Source organism: Apiospora kogelbergensis (genome assembly GCF_038363985.1).
Source record: "Apiospora kogelbergensis strain CBS 113332 chromosome Unknown utg000008l_segment0_segment0, whole genome shotgun sequence".
Classification (NCBI taxonomy): Eukaryota; Fungi; Ascomycota; class Sordariomycetes; order Amphisphaeriales; family Apiosporaceae; genus Apiospora; species Apiospora kogelbergensis.
The window spans coordinates 1053329-1073100 of NW_027117425.1; the positions used below are offsets into that span (position 1 = coordinate 1053329).

At 51.4% G+C, this 19772-nt stretch overlaps 7 protein-coding genes across 7 annotated transcripts; 1 reads left to right on the top strand and 6 right to left on the bottom strand.

Moving 5' to 3' along the window:
* Positions 1 to 5150: 5150 nt before the first annotated feature.
* PG998_012310 (uncharacterized protein) lies at positions 5151 to 6338 on the top strand (the record flags this gene model as incomplete). The annotated part of the gene is made up of 1 exon (XM_066879126.1): positions 5151 to 6338. The coding sequence occupies one exon, from the start codon at positions 5151 to 5153 to the stop codon at positions 6336 to 6338; it is 1188 nt and encodes a 395-aa protein (XP_066725510.1).
* Positions 6339 to 7084: 746 nt separating this feature from the next.
* Positions 7085 to 7405, bottom strand: PG998_012311 (uncharacterized protein; the record flags this gene model as incomplete). Its single annotated transcript, XM_066879127.1, has 1 exon — positions 7085 to 7405. One exon carries the CDS (start codon positions 7403 to 7405, stop codon positions 7085 to 7087), a length of 321 nt encoding a protein of 106 aa, XP_066725511.1.
* A 1181-nt stretch (positions 7406 to 8586) lies between these two features.
* On the bottom strand, positions 8587 to 10969 carry PG998_012312 (uncharacterized protein; the record flags this gene model as incomplete). Its single annotated transcript, XM_066879128.1, is given in 5 exon segments — positions 8587 to 8930; positions 8944 to 9014; positions 9153 to 10292; positions 10331 to 10782; positions 10844 to 10969. The coding sequence occupies 5 exon segments, from the start codon at positions 10967 to 10969 to the stop codon at positions 8587 to 8589; spliced, it is 2133 nt and encodes a 710-aa protein (XP_066725512.1).
* A 1235-nt stretch (positions 10970 to 12204) lies between these two features.
* On the bottom strand, positions 12205 to 12783 carry PG998_012313 (uncharacterized protein; the record flags this gene model as incomplete). The annotated part of the gene is made up of 1 exon (XM_066879129.1): positions 12205 to 12783. One exon carries the CDS (start codon positions 12781 to 12783, stop codon positions 12205 to 12207), a length of 579 nt encoding a protein of 192 aa, XP_066725513.1.
* A 296-nt stretch (positions 12784 to 13079) lies between these two features.
* Positions 13080 to 14841, bottom strand: PG998_012314 (c4-dicarboxylate transporter malic acid transport protein; the record flags this gene model as incomplete). Its single annotated transcript, XM_066879130.1, has 3 exons — positions 13080 to 13558; positions 13667 to 14159; positions 14377 to 14841. 3 exons carry the CDS (start codon positions 14839 to 14841, stop codon positions 13080 to 13082), a joined length of 1437 nt encoding a protein of 478 aa, XP_066725514.1.
* Positions 14842 to 15675: 834 nt separating this feature from the next.
* PG998_012315 (uncharacterized protein) lies at positions 15676 to 16204 on the bottom strand (the record flags this gene model as incomplete). Its single annotated transcript, XM_066879131.1, has 2 exons — positions 15676 to 15685; positions 15969 to 16204. 2 exons carry the CDS (start codon positions 16202 to 16204, stop codon positions 15676 to 15678), a joined length of 246 nt encoding a protein of 81 aa, XP_066725515.1.
* Positions 16205 to 17291: 1087 nt separating this feature from the next.
* On the bottom strand, positions 17292 to 18902 carry PG998_012316 (tubulin/FtsZ family protein; the record flags this gene model as incomplete). The annotated part of the gene is made up of 4 exons (XM_066879132.1): positions 17292 to 17522; positions 17573 to 18684; positions 18797 to 18837; positions 18895 to 18902. The coding sequence occupies 4 exons, from the start codon at positions 18900 to 18902 to the stop codon at positions 17292 to 17294; spliced, it is 1392 nt and encodes a 463-aa protein (XP_066725516.1).
* Positions 18903 to 19772: the final 870 nt, after the last annotated feature.

Below are 19772 nucleotides of genomic sequence, written 5' to 3' on the forward strand. Positions count from 1 at the left end.
GCATCTTTTCAACCACGGCCTCTTTCTAACATCACCCCCAACAGTTCCAAGTAAGAGAGACGCATCACAAGTATGAAAAATGCATCGAGGTATATATGCAGCGCTATAGGAGTGGGTTTCCTAGCAGTTGCCCCCGTGGTATGCTCTTAGCACCCCGAACTACACCACGACACTCTTCATGGCATCACCGGGAGCGAAGAGAGAATGCATTACTTATTAGGAGTACTCGACATACCGACACTCTCTGCGAATGTCACCGCACCCAATAACGCCGGCGAAGAAGTTCCGGCTACATAAGCTAGGGCACCCAGTCCCCTGCCTCTATATATTAGGGCACCCAAAGGCTTTGGGCATCAACACGTATCGGCCCTTGAGCTGTATTCTTAAAAGTCTTTCGCCCAATCTACTATGACCGGACGGTCAACGGGCTATGGGTGTCTAAAGAAGATTTTGGCTGCAAATTTCACTTCTTCCCGTTCTCCGTTCGGTCGAAGAAGAGACTATGGGGATATAAGAAAAGGGCGAAAAGAAAGGTTCTAGGGAGTGCGAAAACGCCGATTAATGATGATACCGCCGATATGCACGAAGGGCTGACTCGATTACGCTATAGTTGTTTAAGAACCACGAGCATGTACACATGGCTGCGACGACGGAAGTAACTAGCTAGGAGAATTGCCCATTAAGAGCCTCCCAACCGGTGATTGCGATGGGTATCTACCCATTGGCCCTCTGCTTTTATTGCAGAAGATGGAATGGAAATTTAGTCACGTGTCTGTTGGACCAACAGCTCAACATCGAACCGAAAGTAAATAACAAAAGGAATGATGTTCAGCAAGTCTATGGTAGCCGATAGCCGACTCCAGCAAATGGCTCCTTTCGGGAACGCCGCCGATGCGAGACTTGAAGGATGTCTGCTCATTGGTAAAGACACTTGAGGTTTCTGTTGTTTTCACAGCTTGACATTGAAAGGGAAGAAAAGAACAGGGGCCCTTTTCCTGCATATCGCATGACCTTTGGATATCCGTCTCGGAAAGCTTAGAATCTCAAACGGCCCATCCTTGTCGCCTGGGGCATATTTCGAAGAATGTGGGAAAGTCGGTTTTTACTATCCCGAAACCTAGACGAACTTATTACACCCAGCGAAAGCCATGCGCAATCTCGTGCATAGGAGATACACGTCTCTGCTGAATACTGGCTCTCCTTGTACTGAAAACTGGCTGTGGACGGGCAAGGACTCGGGTACAAGACCACCTTGCCCATGGAAACCAGAGACTACCCCAGCAGTTTCGGAACGGGTAATGCAGATGGCCCTTTTGAGGGCATGATGGCTGTGGAAGCACTATCCAAGGCCTAATACCCGCAGAAAACCGTCCAAGAACCAAACAGCTGGGGAGACTGTCTACGATTTGAAGGTGGTACACCAGGACATTCACGAGCGACTGGACCACATTGCTACATCTCTCCATCATTTCCCGAACTTTGATGATATGAGCGCAGCGCTGCAAAAGCGGACGACTCAGATAGCGTCATTGGCCAAATCAAAGCCACAACCAGGAACAACCTAAATATCGGTCAGTGGATGAGTCAATTTAGGGCTCTTACCAAGTCGAATCACCTCGCCCTTTTACCGGCCGGGAGCGCAGCATCCTCATGCCATTCGCGACCTCAAGATGTATCGCAGTAGCCGGCCCCAGCAGGTTACCTCTCCCACAACAAGGGGTTTGAAGCAATGACTTTGCCAGCTAAGTTGCAAGGTTGAGTCTATCGTGCTGATTCACAGTCCGTGGATGGAAGTTCCTGTGATGTTTCCTTCGCATGCTGTAGCAGGGGCCAGTGCATTGACTATAATATATCAAGGCCACGTGCATTTGAGAGGTACAAAGGCAGAAGTTGGATACCACACTGCCATGGCTCAGAATGATCCATCCCACGAAGCTTTTCACCGTTTTGAAGAGTCCCTTTCAAACCAGTGTACTGTGTGTTGTTTTATTTGGAGGCCATGTTCAGAAAGGATGTGTTCCCCCCTTTTGGAGACAGTCAACAACCGTCCTAACAATCCAGCATGGTTACCGGGTTATGTATCTTTGATACCAACCCAGCGCTGACGGAGTTCCAAGGACGTCCCTGCCGTACTGCTGTTGCCTGTAGGTACTCAAGACAGGTCCTCACGGAGTAAACAAACGATCTCCCCATGAGGCTTTACAATCACCGACTGGCCATTGGAGCCGACAAGCGTACTTGAGTTCTTCGCATGCTAGCTCAACGCTGGCACGGAGATTCAAGGATGTCTCGAGGACGTCTTTGCCACACTGGTGCTGCCCGTGCCGCCTGCCTTGTTAGGAGACTTACACCTGTTGCGCATCATTTTATGCCCCGCCACATACCACACATAGAGACCTCTCTTCCTCTCTCTATCCCATCACACGAAGCCATCCCTTTTTACTAAAAGACGGGTTTTTCTCGGGAGAGAAAAAAACCGAACTGGTCATCTAAAGAAGAGGTGTCAAGTACCGAGTCGTCACATATTGAGGTTGGCACATCACTGTCACAACTAGGGGCAGAGAGCACACCTTGGCAGGTTGTCTCAAGACCTTGCCGTGACTGACTTCACTCCAGGGGCTGTCGGGATGTTCTTGGTGAGCTGATCAGAGACTCCCCATCCTCTGTAGGTAGGCAAGAACCTCAATCGCAACATGTCAAAGCATTTTGCCCTCAAGAAGACCCTGGGTCACCGGATATGGGTACTATCGAATTGAGGTCTCTTCATTCTAGCCGAGTCCACTCGGTAGATGGTTATGTCGTGGAGGTTTTCGAAGCCATTGGGTATAATGGATTATGCTCGCGTACGCAGATTTTGGCAGTCAACTGCTATCGAAGGTTTTCGTTTCTGTTGGGTGGACAGCTTTACATCGAACCGAAAAAGAAGTAAAAAGGTCGCTCCCAAGAAGAAGAAGAAGGATGCTACTTCCTCCGCCAGAAGCCGCAAGCGCAAGGTTCTGCCAGCAGCGCCAACAATGGCGATGATGACGACGACAGTGAGTCTAGTCTCACGCTTAGAGGACCACAGCCGCTCCGCCACTGTCTTTGGGGAACTACAGTACAGTAGATTTCGGTCAATAAGAAGCGAGCTCGTCGCGCTGATGCCCCAGAGCCTGTCCAGGTCAAGGACGAGCCTGTCATGATCAAGGATGAAGACGGAATTTTCGGCTGGGACGGCAACTTCGACGACATTTGATTGTCACATGCACAGTATCATGAGATGAGACTCTCCTTCTATGACTGTGAGGGAATATATCTCATCGTCTACTGTATGCGTGTTGGGGCCAGCTGGCTGTAAGCCGCACATGGTTTCCAAGAACTGGGATGTCTGAGTAATATCCGAACAAAAGATTTAGATGACTATACGGACCTTGGTCGTACCAACAATGGAGGTTATACCCATGGAAAGAGAACCTCCATTACTGAGCAGCGCCAGGACACTGTTACCTCTCGAGGAGAGGGTAGTAGCAGCAGTACAGACTGTCTTTTTGCGAACTTAACGATATTCAAATTCGGCGAAGAAGAATAAGAATCGAAACAGGTCAGCAGGTTGAGCGCTTCCTTAGTACGTTCACAGCGTGCAATAAGGTTGATCGCGCAAAACATGCATCCAAAGTCTACGAGCATGTTTGGTCTGCCCGCCCACCCTTTCCGAGATGTCAACGTATCAGGCACTTCAAGCCGAAGTGCGTTCAGCTGATATGGATGAAGAAGACATGATGGGTCCGATTTCAGTGTAGGGATCAATAACAACAGCAACAAAGTTATCTATTCTTTTTGTCGTTGACTGGCACCAAGGCCCGCGCCAATAGTAAGTTCACACAGTTACCCTCTCTCATTCACCATTAAGCTTTCTCACTGACTTTTCCCTATAAACCTTCATCCTCCGGGGTTCTGTTGGCGTGGAGACGTGACAATTAACGAGGCACTTCAAGTGCTTGATCAATTCGGGCCCTCTGGGCGTGTTGGAGAGATTAGCGCAGAAACTGCACACTCAACAGGAGTCCATCAGGGAGGCTGGGCAACGGGGCGGCTGAGCCTGGCCCCAAGAAGTCCCGACATGCCCTGCCAAAGAGCGAGGACATTGGCGACGTCAAGGACGAGCTTGATGATTCGGATTACACTTGTGGAGAGAGTCTTGGGCCGTCGTTTCTGTTGGGTTGGCAGCTCGACATCGAACTGAAAGAGGAAGAACAAAGGGGAAAAGAAAAGAATGGAAGGAATGTACGCTAGACCGTAATGATATACAATTGGATACGCGATCGCGACTACAATGCCCCGGAGTTCATTTAAGACGCCATCAGAGAAATTGTGAGCCGTGATTCATTCTCTGGAACTATGGCGGTAGGGGCAAGTGACCATCGGCGAGGCGCGCAATGTCATCGCTGGGTAGAACAAGGGTATGTTCAACAACACTGACAGCTGCCTTCACCCCTAAGGTGCTGGAGTCGATGTATAAGCCATACTCGTTGACTCCAGCGTTGTTATATGCAGATAGTTGCATTGGGTTTGATAGCCAGCTTTGGAATTTTTCTGCCCACCTACGAGGATATGCTCCATGTCGCATCATCGACTACCCCTTGGATTGGGACAGTTCAGATCTTCATGCTTCTCCCGGTTGGGACTTTGTCGAGTCGAGCGAGCGATTCAGGTCTCGTACACCGAGGTGTCCTATTAGGTACTCTGTTGATGGTCACCGGCATGCTTCTAAGTCGCCTAGCTACGCAATACTACCAGCTCTTTCTGTCCCAGGGCGTGTGGGTTGGGTTGGGTATGGGCATTCTCTACATGTCGGGTCTTTCGGTGCCATCGTCCTACTTCAAGGCGAAAAGGTCTGTGGCAGTCGCAATTGTGGCAACCGGCATCTAGGAACATTCTCCTTGGATCGGGAGCCTTGATCGTGGCTAGAGTGTATAAAACAGGGTGGGTGTTCAAGAGAAAAGTTCAGGTCGACTGACGAGCTAGCAGATCTTACTTGGGCGGTAGGAATCTGGCAGCTGCCGACGTTACACAAGAAGATGCAGGGCATGCAACAACCCGTGCTTTTACCCGCATCCTCTTTGTCCCCTTCTAGCTCTTTAACTTCTCTAACCTGAAAGCATCTCTGCTCAATGGAGTCAAACACCACCACCGACCTGCCTGTCCTGATCATTGGAGCCGGAGTCGCCGGCCTCACTCTGGCGCAAGGTCTCCGACTACGGTCCGTCCCATTCCGCCTTTTTGAGCGTCATACACGATTGCACAACGCGCAGGGCCACCGCTTTCGCATCTCGGGACAAGGCCGAGCGGCTCTCAATAGCGTTTTGTCGCCCCAGCTCCAGAGCCTGCTTCAACGCACAGCACCCGAGATCGGTTCCGCGCCACGGTATGTGGACGCAAGAAAACTCGACTTTCCCGACCCCGCGCCCGCGGACCCTGAGGCAATGCCTCTAGATCGAAGCTGGATCCGCGCATTGACCCTGCTGGGCATCGCCGACGCCGTGGAGTACGAGAAGGCGTTCGAAGCGTACGACATTGTCGACGGACAGGTCCGGGCTAAATTTACCGACGGCTCGGTGGTGCTCGGGCAGTTCCTGGTTGGCGCAGACGGCATTCAGAGCAGGGTGCGCAAGCAACTTCAACCAGACCGGAAGCTGCTCGACCTGGAGCGCTGCGTCATGTGGGGGCGCACTCCGCTGACAGAGGCGGTGCGGGCAAGACTACGGCCCGAACTACTGAGCTGGTGCATGTATCACGATTACGAAGCCAATGTACAGGCTGTAGTAGACCCGATGATATGGGCCAAGAGCGGGCTGCAGGAGCTAGAGGACAGGTTGCCCGAGTTCTCAAACTACGTGTATTGGGTCGTGTGCACGGCACCAGGCCAATACTCGGCGGTGCTGCCTAAGACGACGCAGGAGAAGAAATATCTACTCGGGCAAGTGACCAAGACATGGCATCCTGACCTGAAGCTTTTGTTCGATCTAGCCGCGCATGAGCTATCCGCCTGTGCACCAGTCCTGTCAAGCAAGCCCGACATAGAGCTTCGACTGGCTGGCCAAACTGGGCGGGTGACTCTCGTCGGCGATGCAGCGCACCCTATGAGTCCTATGGGTGGTTCCGGGGCCGACACAGCCATCAGGAATGCAGCCGACTTGGCATTGACCATTGCTGAAAAGGGTGTCACCAAGAAGAGCATGATAGAATACGAAACAAGAATGGAAGAGAGAGCCAAAGTGAAGGTGGAGCATTCTTTCAGGGGCGGCCAGAAATTCTGGCATGGAAAGGAATGGACCGAATATGCTCCAGCTGCTATATAAGCTAATTACATGAATCAACACATCAACGTGGACCCAATACAGCATCACAAACAGTCTACGAGTTTAACATATCAAGAACTCAGTTGCACCGTCTAAGAGGTATGATGATATCCTAAATTGGTTTGCAGCTCCCTTGATTTGAGTTGTTGGATGCTATATTATGATTTGTGTGATGTTTGCAAACTGCAAAGCAAATATTAGGGCCAGGCCCGCCGCCATTTACTTGTGTCGCTTCCAATAAATGCAATGTAGAGTTAGGTGTGTGTAATCCAATACCAGTGTTCCCAATTTCCCATTGCCAAAATCCATATCCAAATCCCATATCTCATATCTATGTCCTTCACTATTGCCATGATGCCCCCCGCCTTGTGTCAGTCTTGTGTGGTGTGTGTTCTGTGCCTTGAACTCGGTGGCTTGTCCTCGGAGGTAGGTGTCTGTCGAACCATGAGATTTGTTTGGTGCTGCTGGCTGGTATGTTTACCTTGATAGTTAGTAATGAAGTAAGAAGAAGGTGAGGGTTGAAGAGAAATCTTACCTGGTATGAGGGTGTAGCATCGCCACCATAATCCTTGATAGAAAAGCTGTAACTCTGGGGTTTTTTTGTGACGCGTCCAAGACTTTGCCATTCCACAAGATCAACAAACAGCAGTGACCAAAAACCCAGCAGAGCAGTACAACCTCGGTTTCTCAGTGATCCTCGTGTTCCTAATTCCCCCGCCATCCAAGATACGCGTTCCGAGTTGGCATTAAACCATCTGAAACTCTGCGAAGTGCAGCACCGAAGTACGCTCGACTGATGAGTTCAGGATGGAGTTGCGATGCGCAGAAGAGCCATTGTGCAGCCACATGGTGACGCTGGAGTTCTGCTTGATGCAAAGCTTGCCAATGTACTGACGAGGTGTGGATGGGAAGAGGAACCGTACTGAGGATATGAGAGTGAGGAGGAACTGGTTCCAGGGACTTGATGTGCTGAATGGAGATATGTAAAAGGCAAGTGAAGGAGGGTCATGAGTGGGAAGCTGTGGGAGAGGATGGTTAGATATGCCACCAAGGAATTTGAACAACATGTTGAAAAGTGTTGGAATGAACTTACAAGTTATGGTAGAGTCAGCTTGCATGAGACAACATCTTCATCAGCGCGTCGAATGGTTTGTTTGTTGGTGGTTGCACGTCATGTTGATGGAGGATGAGGTGGTGGTGTACCAATGCAAGGTTGCCATGGCAAGGTGATGGTGTGATGTGAAAGATGTGTTGATGATGAAGCTTGGTGATGAAGGCTGATCAACAAGGCTGATCAAGTCGATGATCAAAAAATATGGTGAAGAAGAAGGAAGATGTTTGATGAAGAATGATTGTGTTGAAGCTTGTGGAAGAAGAAGCTTGTTGGTTGTTGGACAGCCAAGTCCTGACAGACCAAGGTTGTTTAGGTTGATGAAGGAAGGAAAGGAAAGTTGAGAGCTAAGATGGAGGGAAGAGGCCCTTAAATAGCCTTCCGGGGCAGAGTGTGGGATGCGCAATCAGTAACCTGATGCTTCAGGAGGCCGCGCCGACATGCTTGGGGATAATCAGCCCTGTGTGCAGTAGTAAATTGCGGGGCGGGGAATTTTCTAATTGGCCGGAGATGATTCGGGTGCCCTACGCATAGCAGAGCCGCATCCCATTCGGGCTTGGATCGATCAGTGTAACTTGTGTGAATTTTCCTATTGGTTCATTCCTCCGTGGGCATTATCTAGCTACCTGTACCTGGGTACATGCAGGTGCTTTGGGGAGAATCAAGTTCGTCTGGATCTTCTTGATGGCACTCATCCCCTTGTGCTTGCAGTTGGTAAAAAGATAGATATCCTACGGACATGAAATACATATTCACATGAGCCTAGAAGTTCTTTTGAAGCCATGCCCCTGAGCACATATTGTCACATAACCTCTTTGATATCAGCAGTGAGTGGTTCGGTGCAAAGACGCACCATTCTCACGGTCATGCTCCAGGCTATTTTGAAAGCAAGAGCGTCTCGTGGGACGGCATCCTTACTCCTTGCTGTGTTTACAGACGGAAGAACTCGCCATTCCCATGTGCAGGCATTCACGATTCTTCCTCAAAATTGAGACATTCTAATTTCACTGCTTGAATAGTTGTATTACTGAATTATGTTCATTATGTGATACTCTAGGACTTTCATATGGTCTTGTCATCTAACGGTGATGGATATCTTATTCCATTAATTTTCTAACAAGCCGAATCGTGTCTTGCTTAGTACGGGCTTGTGGCATTGCTGACGCCACTGTAGAAGTTGATCCACTTGTAGATCTCTGTGTGCCAGACGAGGCTGTTCTCGGGCTTGATGGTTAGGTGGTCCTCGTCGGGGAAGCTGAGGAACTTGCTGGGGATGCCCTTGGTCTGGAGCAGGTTGAAGAGCAAGATGCCCTCGCTGACGGGCAGGCGGTAGTCGAGCTCGTTGTGCACGACAAAATGCGGCGTCGTCCACTGGTCAGAGTACAGCAGCGGGTTCCAGTCGTAGTACGGAGAGCCGGGAACCATGCCGCTCGCGTTGTAGGGGGCCCAGGTAGTCGTGGTCCATAAACCACAGCTCGTCGCTGTTGTAGGCACCCAGGGTCTGCGTGACGCCGTCGTGGGTTACGAGGGCTTTGAACCACTTACCCATTTCCTGACCAGCGATCCTGTAGATGTGTTAGCCACGTAACAAAGAATAGACCAACGTAGAAATTGCGGAAAATCAACTGCTACACTTTGAAAAATTGATGGCAAAAAGCAATATAGTTGCCAAGGAAAGAATGGGATGTGCCAGGGGCTCTTACCAGTTCGTCATGTATCCGCCGAAGGAAGCACCGGCCTCAATGCCCCGAGTAGTATCAACATAGTCAAGTGTCTCATTGACGTACTTCCAAGCGTGAACCAGATCCCAGTAGGGGTAAGATCCCCACTTTCCAGCGATGGCGTCCGTCAGGTTCTGGCCCCAACCGAACGATGCGGTTGGGTTCGGTGCCACGACGACGTAGCCCTGGTCTGCCCAGGCCTTGAGATTCCACCTGAGAGAGAAAGAGTTCGCCCAGCTTCCCTGGGGGCCGCCGTGGACGAGGAAGGCAAGTGGGTACTTCTTGGACTTGTCGAAGCCCTCGGGATAGACGACCCAAGCCTGCTGTTTGATCTCAGAGCTGTTGGTTGCGTAGTAGAACTCAGAGACGTCCTCGGGGCCAAGACCGGCGAGCTCGGGGTCGACCCTGTTGGCCTGGAGGTAGGTCTTGAGGGGCTCGCCGGTGGTGGAGACGGTGTAGATGTCGCGGCTGGACCAGATCTTAGAGTCCGAGACAAGCAGGCCGCTAGGGATGACGTGGAACCCGGCCGGGGTGCCTTCGTCGGTAATGTTCTTAGGCACGAAATCATCGTCGGCTGTGGTCGGGACGGAGAATATGCGGTCGCGTCCCAGGTCGGAGGCTTGAACGAAAAGAGTTTGGCCGTCCTTGGCCCACGCGAGCGAAGCGGGCGATCGGTCCCACTTGCCGGCGAGCTTGGTAATCTCGGCGTTCTTGGCGTCCGGGTTGGCGACATAGAGAATCCTGCGGTCAGACTCGTAGTTGATGCCGTTTTGCTGGAAGTAGGCAATCTTGTCGCCCTTGGGCGAGAACTTGGGCGCCGTCGAGTAGCCTTGTGCGTCAGGGTAGGGAGGGGCTCCGCGGGGGTTTAGAAGTACGGCGTCTTCTGATGTTCCGGTGAAGGGGACAATGTAAAGCGGAGTGCTCGTATAGTTGGAAAGAGACAGGTCAATGTCCTTGGACCTGAAAACGAGCTTGCTTCCATCGGGAGCCAAGTCGTAGTCAGTCTCGTCACCTTCTTGGTCGACAGGGCTCTCAGCACATGTGACATTGCAGATGCCCGTGACGTAGTTGGCCAGTTTGCCAGCGAAGGAGTAACTGCTGCCAGTACCGTAGGTTCCATTGCTTGGAGCTGCACCTTTCTTCAAGGTGCCGCCAAAGACGGCATTCTTCTGGGGGTGAGCCAATGGTCCCAGAGACGAGGATAAAGCGCGGTGTAGATGCGGGCTGCGCTTGCTGGCTTGGTGGCCAATTGCTCGTTGTAAGCAGTCCCGTTGGGATAGGCTTGGCCCGAGAGAAGGAAGTTGATGTCGCCGGATGGCGTCAATGCAGCCTTGAGGCCGGAAAGCGGGGCAGGGATCGAGGCCACCAACTTGGCATCGCCAATCGCCAAGGCGTCGCCGAAGTACAAGCTTATACCGCCGTCGTCCTCCGCATTGGAGCCATTGACATATAAGATGGACGAAGGCGAAGGGCCAATGAAGACGAACTCCGAGACCCCGCTGGCTCCTTCCCAATCGCTAATGTTCCCAGTCTTCAGATCGAGCTTGGCCCACTTGGAACTCTGCTTGTGCTTCTCAAATGAGTATTTGCTGATCGTGAGAAGAGCAAAATCCTAGATTGAGGTTAGTTATGCTCAATTAAAGGGGGTTGTCATCCAGGAAGTCAAAACATACGCCAGTAGGGTTCGGCGTAGCAACACCGTAGCGATTGGCCGAGATCATGCCCTCCGGGGTCAGCGCGGCGACACTGGACAAGCCAGCATAGAGCGCTACGGCGCATGACACGAAGTTCCGTCCCATGATGGTGTTCATTGAGGTCCTTGTCCAGGGCGGCACACAATTGACTGGAATGGGAGCAATACTACTGGTCTTGGGTCAACCTACACAAGAACAACCCGAGAAGACAGAATCACCGATAACGCAAGGCAAGCACTTTATATACGAGCGCGGACAGACTTGTATGTGCCTTGTCTCACCTCCCAGACCTAGCTTTCCTTGGTTACAACGTCCCAACGGTCCGGCTCGCTCACCGCATGGCGTTACAAAGGGAATTACGTCTACGAGGTTCCCGCGCGTCGGTAGCTGTGCGGGGTACCATACGGCGTAGGACGGATTCCGGGAAGGCATCCCCTTGGTGAGTGTCCATGAGGAGGCTGGTCTGACCTGCCTATCGTAACCCGAGTCATCATCTTTGCAGCAGGGAATGGCCAAGAGACCTTCCTATTCCGGCTACGATTGAGCGAATATTGGGCAGATAGCAATAAAAAGGAAATGGCGCCATTGGTCCCAGTTGTGACGCGGGCTTGGCAGCCAGCTAGAACATCAAATAGATATGATAGAAGAAACTCATTCCCGGGATCCGATGCTGGGATTCCGGTCGTTCCACGTCCTTTCCCTGGCATCCGATATACGGCATTTTCAAAGGCTCTTCTGTCGAGAAAGTGGATGTATCAGTCGATGCTGCGGGGGCAGTTTGTCGGCCCGGTAATCATTGGGTTACACCGACTCAACCCCCGCCTCGACAACCAGCACGCATTGCCTTGATGGTTTTGACGTTACTCGAAGTATAAAATTCAATCATACTCTCATTGATAAACATGCCCTTGCGGGTTCGATATGTGATTTCAGTAGGGCTTGGGGGGTTAGGGCCTGGGGGAGTTGTCTCCGGGTACAACTTGTTGGACATAACAAGTTATACATGGCGCAAAAGCGCCAAAAGGGCTCTTAGCCACCCCAAAGACAACCGAATTACATGTACATAACCGTCCACGTTTGCGGTTTTCTCTGCGCTTGAATTGTCGCATGCTCCACGCTTGTCAAATTAGGTAAACTGTCTTGGGCACTGACTTGAAGATTGTGCAACAGAAACCCTCGCGACTTAAATGAATCGTGTTGGGAAACCGCGAGCTGCAAGGAGCAGTAACGACATAGGGTTGAGGGAAACCAATTTCTTAACCTGTGAATTGAACTCGAGTGAAGGCCCAGGCGATTGAGTGGACATGCAGGCCTCATGCTGTGAGGCGGCACGGATCTCATCATTGAATCGCATCCAGGTTGGTTTGTCCAATAAGCTTTTGGCTCCTCGCCGCCGCGACCAGCCCATCCAGCCAGTCCTGGTGACCCAACAGCATCTTATTCGGTTTTATCCCTGCCAATTGCGCTGCCGGCTTCCCAATCTGGCTCTCCTGGGTCAAAATCCTCACACGCCCGCCGTCGAGGTCCTCCACGAGCCACGCGTGGTACACCTCGACGCTCTGCTCGGGGTCGGGAGCGTCCAGCTTCGCTGACCACGCAATCCGGCACGGCTGCGGCTTTCCGTCTGGTGCCCTGTCTCGAGGCGGCACCGACTCCTCGACGGGGCAAGTGAGTACGGGGAATCCGAATGTGCTGAACTTGAAGACGTCGCCCTTCTTGAGGATCGGGCCGGACACGGGCTCCGTGATCTGGGACACGTTCTTGTAGTAGGTTTCCCACTTACTGATGTCCGCAAGGAGGTCCCAGATTTGCCGTGCGGTCAATCCCTTGACGATAGCCTCGTTAGAGACAAAGTTGTCAGTGGTCCCAGGGAGAAAATGCTCGGGCCAGATGATGGCTGACTGGGTAGGGCTGATCATTTTGATGGAATTACTATACTAAATGATGCGGTTCAATCATTAATAGCATAAAGAGAATAGTCTATGGCAGAGGGCAGGCTGAGTAATCTTAATGTGACCATTTGGAGATTTAACGGCAGAGTGGCATGCCAGTCCGTGATGACGTCAACCTACCTGCATATGTTATGGCACGGCCGAGAAAGCTCGAGTGTTCATGAACACATAGATTCCTTGTTCATCGGTAATTTAATAGTCCGACGTTTACAATTCTAGTCGTGAATATCCCCTTGGTGACTTGACATGCTTCTATATACTTGTCAGTCCTTGTGTCTAGCCTTCTTCTCCTCCCAACGGCCCTCGTCTTCGAGGCCCTCCATGTCCTCATCCTTGCCAGGCCAGAGCAAGTCGCCCCGCCAGACGGCGCGCACATTCATGGCGGCAACGAGTAGCCATATCACGACTAGCACGACCGTGGCGGCGGGAACGACGTAATTCTGGATGCGCTCCGAGTCGATGGCACGGCCGATCTGGGCCATGCCGATCGTCAATCCGGCATTGGGGAAGATTAAGGCCCAACAGCTGAGGGTGAATCGCATCTTCGGCGCGCCTCGTAGGGTGGAGACGGCCGCCTGCGCCAAGAACCAGAATCCTATCATCCATACGAACATGGCGGCGGGCACAGACATGGCCTTCCACAGGTCCCCCGTCGGCACCCCCGATGTGATGCCTAGGTACGTCGCCGGTATTACTTTGGGCGCCTGCATGCCGAGCCCGGCTAGGGCGCTCGCCGTATACCCTGTGATGAGATGTTAGTAAGCTTGTACACAAGACCTTGGTTTCTTCATCTTGATTCTCTCCCCCGGTAAAAGTAATCATAAGGGTTTGAAGGATCTGGGTTATCTACCGGCGGGTCCCACAGCCACGAACATGTCCGGCCTCTTGCTCGCCTCGGGCAGCGCCCCGTTGATGAGGCGGGTGAAGTAGATGGTGTACATGAGGAAAGCGAGACACCAGCCCAAGCCCGCAAAGACGATACCCCCAATCAGCATGGGCGCGGCCTCTTCGTGGAGCTTCAGTTCCTGGACGCTGCTTTCGAGGATCAGAGTCGCGAGGAGGCCCATCACGATGAAGGGGTACGCTGGCAGGATCCAGGTGGGCATGGCCTGCTGCGCAACGGGCAGCCGTACCTCGTCGAAGATGACGTGGTACTGGAAGATGACGAGCTGCAGGGCGCCGCCCGCGTAGATCCAGAAGGCCACTTCGATCGCTAAGGTCAGCCGCCACGAGAGCGACTGCGCGTCCCCGCCACTGATCTTGCTCAGCCAGTGGACGCCGTATTGTTGCGTTCCATCGAGAATCAACGCGATGGAGACCCAGAGGGTCCCAAAGAAGAAGGACTGTGGTGAGAGGAAGTAAGTTAGCTCGTGAAATTCGTATCGGCCCTGGGGAATTGAATAAAGGGGAAGTGATCAAACTCGAAAGGGTACCATCAGCAGTGCAAGCCACATCGGGTATATCCATCCTCTTGTTTTATGTGCATGGGAACTTTTGGTATCTCAATAACATGAAGGTTTCTTTCCATTCTCTCTTTTTCTTTCTATTTCTTCGTCGTACCTCTTGGGGATGATGCAGTGAAGCCTTCAGCGCAGCTGGTCGGATGCAGAACCGGGCCGTGATGAGCGCACAGAATAGGCCGAACAACAGCACCTGAAGGACATAGAACCCCGAACCGAGCACCCGGAGGATCATGTTGCGCATTATCGTGGAGGAATCGTGTGGGTGTTCTACTATCTGGATCCCGAGCAGCACGGCGAGAGCGCCGGTCGACATGGTGCACTCGAACCAACACCATGTGAAGTGCGACAGCCGCTCCCGGAGCGACACTTTTGTCGAGGTCCAACCGTCCTTGCTCCGCTGCTGGTCAAGCTTCGAAAGACGTTTGAACGAACTCCCATCGCCATCGTCGTGATTTTTAGGGCCATAGTGATCGCTGCTATCTGAGTCTTCTTTGCGACTGCTCTGCAGGTGCTGTTGACTTCTTCTCCAGTTCGTCGCCCATGGCCATCTCTGGTTTTCCATTGCTCTCGTCGATGAAATGTAGGGCTTTTTAACCCTTGATGTCACGATAGAACAGTTACTAATACCATGAGCGTCCCTGCGCATAGATGTGTACGTGAATAGAAATGAAGGATAAGTGCCAATAGAATGAACGGCACATGTGAATGATATGATGGAGAGGACTGACAAATAATATTGAAACGATCTGCTGGGTCTATATAACTGCCTGCACATTTACATAGAGGCAGCCATTGCATCGTTTTCGTTAGTTTGCCTAACCGCCCTCCATGTTGTTTCAAGATGTTTGGTGAAGTTGTCTGTGCCAGCATTATCGTTACGACCTTGACTGCCTGCGTGTCATTCAATCGCTTACCTTGATGTACGCTCGATCGATGAGAAGCCTCGCTCGGACAGGCGAATACGCTTGGCCTGTTGGTCTGCGAGAGTGATTTTGCATACAACAGTGAAACACGTGGCTGCGGACATGAGCATCCGAATTACATTAAGCATGAACTGTCAGCTGTAAATTGGAATTCCAGAATACCTTCTCAGTCGTCATCGGATGAAGATATACTAACCTTCATGGCGGCATAAGTACGATGTCAAAGCGGTTAGCTATGGTGGCGCTCAGGGTGAATAGACAACCTTCTCGTTTTTGGCGAATCATGAATATATTCTCAATATCTACAGACCCCAAATTTCATCTAAGAATTGGAAAATTTCGAGTGTCCTGGGAGTAAAGGCTCTGCGGTATGTGCGATTTGCCTTCGCAGCTATTTACATACGTCTGTTGCTATAAAATTGTTAACCGCACCTCAATGATTATGACACTTCGTCGAGGGCAAACTGAACATATTATCCACGTCTAGCATGGAAAAAAAGCATTTTGGTTGCCAGATATTCTATTGATCCGACTAATTAGGCAGATCTCGAGATATTTGTATCGATCAAGATGCCATGTGCAACTTGAACGTAGTTGCATGTATCGAGTTGTCATGATTCCATATCTCATAAACGCCAATAATCCTTCGCGCCTCCCATTCGCTTCATACACATGTTCCCTCAACAAAATTATGGAGAGGGAAACAATTTGATTCGTGTGTGTGTCAAGTAACTTATTTCGCAGCGGCATCCTTGGGGGTCCGGACAGGTTGTCCTTGCCCTCGCGACCGACGTTGCTCAGGTCAGCCTCCTTGGTGGAGGCGGGCTCGCGCAGGCCGGATGACGAACCAGCACCGGTAGACACGTCGCTAGAAACGCCACCGGAGCCGACGTTGGTGGCAGAGCCGTCGTTGGTGTTGAAGTCGGACTTGACGGGAGGAGCCTCAGGCTTGGGCAGGTTGGAGCGAACCTCCTCGATCTGATCGGCCTTGGATTGAGTCATGTTGACGGTTGCTAATGAGGAAAGTTAGAAATCAAGGTATTTGCGAGAAGGTATTATTGAAGATGATTTGGGAATGGACGTCCGTCTGAATCGAGCGCTATGGGATCGTAGAGGCAGACGATAGGAACAAATGCGGAGCTTGGTAAAGACTGCCGTATAGGTCCCTTTCTCCTATTTTGTATCATAGGATCCCTTCCCACAGCTCCTCTGTCCATACGTTTCAAGCATCTCGAATAGCGACACAGGAAATGCGACGTTGAAATGTTGGGTATGATGCAAAGGGAAGTATGAATAGAACTTACTGTTTGGTATTGATTTGTGTGGTGAGGTTGAGTTGTTATGTTGATGATGGAAGTTTCTTCTTTGGTCGTGTGATGAGTTGCTTGATTGGGATGAATTGGAATAGGAATAGCGACCAGAGAGGACTTGGGATGTCCTTTATGTATGCCGAGATAGACGTAGGATTGCTGCGTTTCTTTGCGGCTCTACAGCTTGCGGAGCTTACCTCCGAAGATCGTGTACGTTGACGTCAGTCAAGGGTTCAGAACTGACGTCAAACAGGTGGAGAGCCTCACTGCAAACGCGGGACTATTCCTGTCAAAACGCAAACTCATTCAGGTACCAAAACCAGCTCCCAATTGACATCACTTCTGACATTGTCAGCTGGGCCAAAAAGCGCGGTTGGAAACCCACTGAAGACGTAATACTGTTTGGCAAACCGTCGGTTTATGGGGGGGCAGATCTCGATTTCACTTGTCGATATGGAGATATGGAGGGGCAAACACGCCGGATAGTGCACGATCCTTTGCCGATTTACGGTAGCAACCTGGCAACCTGGCAAATACTATGGGATCGACGGTGATGCGACGGCAGGCTTTTCCAACTTAGTCATGGCTGGGCTCCTTTCCGCCGTCAACTAACTCATAATATCTCAGAGATGATTCTCGAAAGACCCAGTATACATGCAGCTTTTTCCGCGCCAAGCACCCAGCTGCAGCTACGCCGCTCTCAATGTTCAGACAGTTTATTGATATCGTGAATCTAACACCACCAACGCCATACCTTCGTTCATTTCAAATCGACCGGTTCAACCGAGCCTCTTGTCAGTCTCGGCACTAGTAGCCTGAGCTCCCTCATCCGGGTTCAGGTAGTTTGCGTCCTCCGCCGCCTCATACTCCGCAATCAGATCCGTAACGACCTGTCGTGACTCGTCAAACTCGTCCAAGTTTTCAGAGAAAGGCGACGTCTTCTTGTAAGCCTCAATGAAGGCATTTCGTTTTCGCATGAAGTCGTACGATCGAACTATTCGCTTAAACAGCTGCGAAATAGTTAGTTGTGCTTGTTCTGGATGCCGAACAGTGCACTTACCGTAGATATGCTTGTGTGGTTTGCCAGCATGAGACCACTAACCCGGTGGCTCATAGGCACGTAAGGACTGCGCTTTGTCAAGGCGACCTGGATACTGGCCGGGCCCCACGGGATGAAGGACGCCAATCTTCGCTCGCGAATACGAAGTAAACTCTTGTGAACGTCGGTAGGATCAACCTCTCCCTGGATAACGTTGAGGATGGAGATGTAGCAGCTCTTCTTTCCGGGTTGTGTAGAGACCATGCGATTTTTGGGCTGCAACAATCTCCGCATGACATCGAGAACCGTAGTTTTCCGCACCGTCTTGGCTTGCTCGACTTGATCGCCCGTAAATGGGGTATATGCTGTCATGAGGAAATGACAGCGAGGCGTGGGAATCAGCGAGGCGAGGATGCTGACAAGATCATTGTGCATGTAGCCGGGGTATCGTAATGTCGTAGTGCTCGCGGACATGACCGTCGAAACCAGCTGATTCGTTTGCTGGAATGAGGGCTCTTGGACATGTAGGCGATCGGCGGCAATGCTGGAAAGCGCTCCGTTGTCTAGCACCACCACGGAGTCGGCATTCTGAGTCAGTCGGCGCATCGCAAGAATACTGTTGTACGGGTGAACCACAACGTTATCGCCCGCGGCAGTGGTGTCCGGGAAAACCGAGTACGTCTGGATGATCTTCTTGGGAAACCTGTCGTTCATTCTCTCGAGCAGAAAGGAGCCGAGACCCGATCCTGTGCCACCCGCTATCGAATGAAGCAGCATGAATCCTTCCAAGGAGTCGCTGCCGTCCGCCTCGCGATCGATCATTTCCATGATTTCCTCGTGCACCAGCTCGCCCGTCTGATATCCATCACCCCAGTTGTTGCCGGCTCCTATGCCATTCTTTCCAACAAAGAAGTTCTCTGGATTGTAGATGTTCTTGTAGGGGCCGGTCTGTATGCCGTTGATGACACGAGGTTCGAGATCGATCAGGACTGCGCGCGGAATATATCGGGTATCGTCGCTTTGGTAGAAAAACACATCCTTGCGGTCGCCGCCCTCGCTCGCAAAGTCCTCTAGGTTGCCATCTTGGTTGATCCCGTGCTCCTGGCACAGCTGCTGCCAAAATTGACTGCCAACTGCCAGCCAACGTCAGTCTAATTGTTCTGTATCTCTCTGTATCGCTCGAGGGTTGACAACGGGCCTCGATCCAGATTAGGTGGGGTGTTTGGGAAGTAGGAAGAAACTGACTGCTGTTGCCGCACTGGCCGGCCTGGATGGTGATAATTTCCCTACATTGCTGTCTGTCAGAGTAGGCAATCAAGCATGTGGGCTCCTCGAGTACTTACCTGGGCATCACCGCGACATTGAAAGAGCTTAGAGCAGAGGGAGATGGGGGATTACTTGACACCGAAATTAGCAATACCAGCTTCTAGGTTAATGGCACGCGTCGACTGCTAGAGAGCTGTTTGGGCTTCTATCTTATCGCGTAGCGCGTCCCGTACGCTAATAATACCCTAGACTTCACTTAAGTTGAGGCGGGGTAGTTTTTGATAGGTCAATCTGCCCATCAATGAGGACACCCACTACGAGAAGGAGCTATTCTTGTCGTACCTGTAGTGGCACAGGGCAGAATACAGGGGTCGCTATCTTGTTTGCGCTCGGCTCGCTTGCATGGGTGATGGGGGTGATGGATGGTGGGATATGTGTAATTAGCTGGAGTGTTCCTGGCAGTAGGTATGCAACGCAATGTGATAGTCACATCCAACAGGGTCATACCAACGTCACACACACGCCTGGACACGTAGGTTGTCTGTTCACAGCCTTTTGTTTACAGCCCGAGAGACGCTGAGTAGTTGATGTTTCTTTCCAGTTGTTTACGCATACATACACGCCTTACATAGTAGATCTGAAAAGATATCAACCTATCTCTCAACGGCTTTCTCCTTGCGGCAGTCTCAACACTTCGATGTTCTGGCTTCGCCGGAGCTTGTGATCTTCATTTCTAGTAGCATCGTCACATGCTGGCTAGACAGACGTGCCTGGTTTCAGCCACCGGGCAAAAGAAAAGCTGCAACCTGCGAGCTATGAGCTGACCAGCAGGAATCCATGTCATGAGAACTATCAAACACCCACGATCATGGTCCCGGCAATCTTCCCGACGTCAGTTCGGGTTGAAATTTCGTTTCAGGGTCCTGGATTCAGCCTAGCAAATCAAACATTGGCC